General features: G+C 41.5%; 1 protein-coding gene across 1 annotated transcript in view; it reads right to left on the reverse strand.

The window, feature by feature from the left end:
- LOC125486122 (RNA N6-adenosine-methyltransferase METTL16-like) overlaps window positions 1-4,125 on the reverse strand; it is a 20,363-nt gene extending 16,238 nt beyond the window's left edge. The window contains exon 1 of the mRNA XM_048612346.1: window positions 4,100-4,125. Coding sequence (XP_048468303.1) covers window positions 4,100-4,125 — 26 coding nt within the window. The remainder of the gene's footprint in view (window positions 1-4,099) is intronic.
- Window positions 4,126-5,339: the final 1,214 nt, after the last annotated feature.

Below are 5,339 nucleotides of genomic sequence, written 5' to 3' on the forward strand. Positions count from 1 at the left end.
TTCTGAGCCTTCCTGCTCCTCTGATGCTGCTTGGCCTGCTGTGTTCATCCAGCTCTACACCTTGTTATCTCAGATTTTCCAGCATCTGCAGTTCCTACTATCCCTAGAGCATTACCTGGATGTCTGGATTAATAATCTACTGACAGTACCGCTGGACCATTGCCTCCCCTGATTTACTGATAGATCAGTCATGACATTACTTGGGGTGAATCAGAAGAGTTCCTCTCGATTCAGGAATAGATGCATTGGGGAGTCTGGGATTTGTGGACTTATTTTAATAATTTTCCAACAATCGATACAATGTCAGTTGTAAATTTCTAAGTCTGAGACTTTTTTTTAATGGTTTTTGTCAGCCTATTTCCAGTATCTGGAGTATTTTGCTTTTATTTCTAATTAGGAATTTTTGCATCAGTACGTCTTTATGTTAAAACAGAAAACTACTCGGCACCAAGCATTCTCAAATGGCTAATCCTCACAGCCTTCAAGCTTTTTCAGTGTTGAATCAAGGTACAGACACAGCAGGGCACTAATTGGGTAGTGACTGCACAATTCTCTTTTGAAACAACTGTCAACCTTTTCAGTGGTGGAAAATTAAGGATTTAATTCTGGCTTGCCCACTACTCTTGTAATATAAGAGTATAATTAATTAAACATAAATATAAAAAGGGGCTTGAGAGCATTTTCCAAATAGCAATCACGCCTCGGTATTCAAGAGATGACTCATAAGTGGTTTATGACATCAATTGTATCCCTCCAGTTTACTGCTGGGTAATTGTATTTTGCATTTTATAATTGTATTTTTGCTGCAACGCAGAATTTTGTTTGTGAACAGATGGAAAATACTTCTGCTTTCATAGCCACCTGCACTCTCACCCACTTCCCAACGAAATATACAAGTTTCTTGAGTCTTTCTCCCAGCAACATTACAATCTTGTGTAGTAACACAGTAAAGGATTTGAGACTTCCTATCAGCATCATATTTATTTCCTGTAGCATGATTTGATATTGCCAGATGTTGTGCCTGGGTAATTGTAAGTTGCATTTTAGGCTGTACAGCCAGCTGTAGATGGTGTACCATATGTGGTTCTGGCTAGAATCTCCCATCCTCTCCAACAGCGATCTTACTATGTCAAAAATCTGGATCCTGGCCAGATCCCTCAAAATCCTTGGCTACCATTCACCAGAGGTGTTCTGACTTAAGGAAATAAATTAGAAATGATGAAGCCAGCAAAATAAAGATATAGAGGAGGAGAAAAGGAGTCAAAAGGAAAGAACATGAAACAGCATTACATGGGGCAAAACAGATGGGGCCCTGAAAAGCAGCAGATTAGAGTTAAAAAAAATGAGCGAGAGAGTGGGAGAGAAAGATTGAGAAGTAGCAACACAAAAATAACACAAGAACATAGGAACAGGAATCATATTGTAGAATGTTTCCAACATAGAACAAATCATTTGGCCTTTCGGGTCTGCGCTGGTCCTTGATAGCAGCAGTATACCACTTGTTGCTTTGTTTCCATGCTCAGTGTATTTTTTTTTAGTTTTGGGAAATGATCCAACTCCCTTTTGAATGTCCCTTTGAACCTGCCACCACCTACTTATTGGGGAGTACATTCCAAATTGATGTGTAAAAATGTTGCCTTGTTTCTTTAGTCCTTGAGCTTGTTCTACCATTCAGTGAGATAATGGCTTCTCTGCCACCTAACTCCATACACCCACCTTTGGCCCATATATCTAAATGCATATACAAAACGCTAGAGATACTCTGCCACTCAGGCAGCAATCATGGAGAGAGAAATAAAGTTAATGTTTCTCATCAAGTACCCTTTAGTCAGAACTAGTGTTTATAAATACCTAGTGTTTATAAAAATAGATGCCTTTTGAGGCTTTATCTGGATAGCACAGCTGAAACTGAAGTTCCTGGACACGATGGAGGGGTCTGTGTGTGAATTTATATCCTTTATATCAGTGGGTGTATGTTGACCAGTGTATAAGCAAAAATGCTGTCTCAAAGGTGTCCTCCCCGCCCCAGCCTTCTAGTTCACTCTTCAGCTTATTTGACGGTCTAACAAGAAAAATTTTCTCTTCCTTTTCAGGCATTAAGAAACACAAGCTGCAACAACTCAGATACCCTTGCCCCTCTGGAACATTTGAACTCTCCCCTTGCCTCTGACTCCATCCCTTCTACGTCTTGTCGAATATTTGGTATACCTTCTGATTTTCCAGTCTCTGATTCTGAATATTCTGTGCTCAGCAAAAGATTTAGTTTTATCCTTCTGTGTCCCCACCTTAGTGAATTTTAGGCATGACATTTACATTGAACTCTTCCTCCATGCCTTTGCCTTCATGCACATTTCTCTGGACCTGAGTCCTCTCCCCATCCCACAGGCCCCTTCACATGAACTCCTTCCTCTGGTCTTTTTACCTGTTCACTGAGAACTGTCAACATGACAACAGTTGCTTTAACTTCTCTGCTCCCCTGACCCATCCGAACCTATCTCCCTCTGAACTGATTGCAGATCCAACCTTGATAATGTAATCAAACTTTCTGACAAGGATGGTGCTGTTATTGTCTGGTGTACTGCCCTCCACCTTTATGAAGTCTGAGCACCAGCTTTCAAAACCTCCTCCTATATCCCCACGGACAATGGCCCCACTATTGACCCATTGTATCTGCCTATTCCTGCCCCACAGAACTCATCTCTTCCTACATCAGGTCAATATTTTTTTTTCTCCCTTTGTCAACTCACTTCCCACTTAAAAATGCAATTCCTCTGATGCTTTCAAAATTTCCAGTTTACATATACAAACCGCCTCCTCTTCACTATGGATGTGTAGTCCCTCCACATCTCCATCCCACATCGGGATGGTCTTAGAGCTTTCTGCTTCTTCTTCAGAAGAAAGCCTGAACTGTCCCCATCCACCACTCTTCTCTGCCTGGCCGAGCTTATTCCTCCCCACAGTTCTTTGTCCGTTATATTCGTTACGTCATTGGTGCCTCTTCCCTCTCACATCTGGAATTGGAAAAATGTGTACATTTTGTTTCCAATTTCCATCCTTACCTCTCCTTCACTTAATCCCTCACTTCCCTTCTTTGACATCTCTGTTTCCATTTCTAGAGATAAACTGACTGCCAATATCCATTACAAACCCATCGAATCCCACAGTTACCTTGACTATACATCCTCACACCCTGCTTACTGTGAGGACTCTATTTCCATTCTCCCACTTTCTACATCTCCATCACATCTGTTCTAATGATGCCATCTTCTGCAGGGCAGCCTCGGACATGCCCATCTTTCTCAACCAAGGATTCCCCACTGCTGTGGTTGATAGGATCCCTAGCTATATTCAACCCATTTCTTGCACTTCTGCCCTCAGCTCTTCAATTCCATGACAGAACACTGATAGGGTTCTCCATTGTCCTCACTTTCCACCACACTAGCCTCTGCATCCAAAGGATCATAAGCTGTGCCAATTCCAGTGGGATGCCACCATGACACATATCTCCCTCCCCTCCTTTGTCAGTATTCCACAGGGACTGTTTCCTTTGGGACACTCTGGCCCACTCCTCCTCCACTCCCAACACCTCCCCACACCCTCTTGACATGTCCCCATGCAATTGCAGAAGGTGCAAAACTTGTCCATTTACTTCCTTCCTCCGTCAATTCCAAGACCCCAGACACACCTTCCAAGTGAAGCAGCAATTTACCTGCATTTCAGTCAATCTAATCTACTGCATTTGTTGCTCACATTGTCTCCTCTACATTGGGGAAACAAAACCCACGTTCTGTGCATACAAATAACCCCACGCTTCCAGTTGTCTGCCACTTCAATGCACCATCATGTTCCCACACCAGCATCTCTGTCTCAGGTCTGCTGCAATGCTCCAGTGAAACTTAATTCAAGCTGGACAAAGAACATCTCATCTTCCGCATAGGCACCTTTAAAGCCTTAAGGATTTGATATTGAGTTTAAAAATTCAGAGCATGAACACCCCTTTCCTTGTCTGTTATCCACCTCCGCAACACCAGATCCTGCCTCGAAATGGGTTGTTTTTAGTGTAGCCAACCCACTTTCAACCAATCATAGTCCCCATTACCATCGATCTAGCTTCTCTTTCTCCATGGCTTACAATCAACAATCCCTTTGTTTGCCTATCCTTTTCTCTCTCTCTCTCCCTCTCTCTCAAGATTTCCTTTCCACCAATCTGCTCCTCCTCCCGCTCCCCACCCCCACGCAACCAACCAGTGCAAACGCTACTTTTTCTTAGCTGTTTCTGTTTTTGAAGAAGGGTCAAAACCAGCAGTTAACACTGCATTTTTTCCGCGGGTATTGACAGACCTGTTGAGTTTCTCCAGCAATTTCTATTTTTACTTGTTTAAGCAAAAATGATTTATGGAATGATAGTACTGTTTTTCATAACAGTGGGGAAGAGGGTATGTCAATATCAGATTGAGGTTGCCCAACACACACATCTTTAGTTGTAAGCAAAATGGGAAGTACCTTTTTATGGAAAATGCCTTGTATTTTAGTCACCTACTTAATAAATAGATGTAATAACAATTGCAGTTTTATTTTTGCTCAATGTTTTATCTTTTAGCTGTGGGAGAACTTGTGTATTGTGGTGTCTACAGAAACTCCAGTGAGGATAGAATTAAATTGCTCAGTTGTTCATACTCTGCTGTCTGGGTCAAAAGGTTATGGGTTCACACCAGGGCTTGTGCTCATAATTTGTTTTGCTAATCTAGTGCAGGTTGCAGCACTGGTGGAAAGCAATATTGTCTGAGCGGCAGTCTAGCAAATGACCTGCAAAGGCAAAATCTTGCCCACTTGAACCATCTTATGAGACATTAAATAGCACTTTCCAAACTACAATAGATTTTTACTAATGTTTTTTAACCTATGCCAATACGAAACTTCCTTCTTGCTATTCTTTGTACAGAGTTGCTGTTGCAAATTGGTTGCCACATAATCTCAATCATTGGATTTGCATACATCACTGTAAAATGTTTGAAATGGTGACACATTTCATAAATTTCAAATGTTATACATTAAAAGACCTTGTTATTGTAAGTCACCACTTCAAAGTTAAAAACTTTATTTCTGTTTACTCCAATTTTAAAGAGTCAATTCCCTCATTGTGTTGTGGTTAGCAGAGCAGTAGTCAGTGACTGACAAGTTACAAAGTAAGATTTGCTGGTTTGAGCTTTGACACTGACTCAGCAGATTGGCTGACAAAAGCACCACAGCTGAGCTTGATCCAGTCTTCCTCCAGAGATATCATTTGATATGAATCAGAAGTAAAACCATGGTTGAGTTCCTTTCACTATCCCTTATCA

The sequence above is a fragment of the Rhincodon typus genome, chromosome 26 (genome assembly GCF_021869965.1).
Source record: "Rhincodon typus isolate 14 chromosome 26, sRhiTyp1.1, whole genome shotgun sequence".
Classification (NCBI taxonomy): domain Eukaryota; kingdom Metazoa; phylum Chordata; class Chondrichthyes; order Orectolobiformes; family Rhincodontidae; genus Rhincodon; species Rhincodon typus.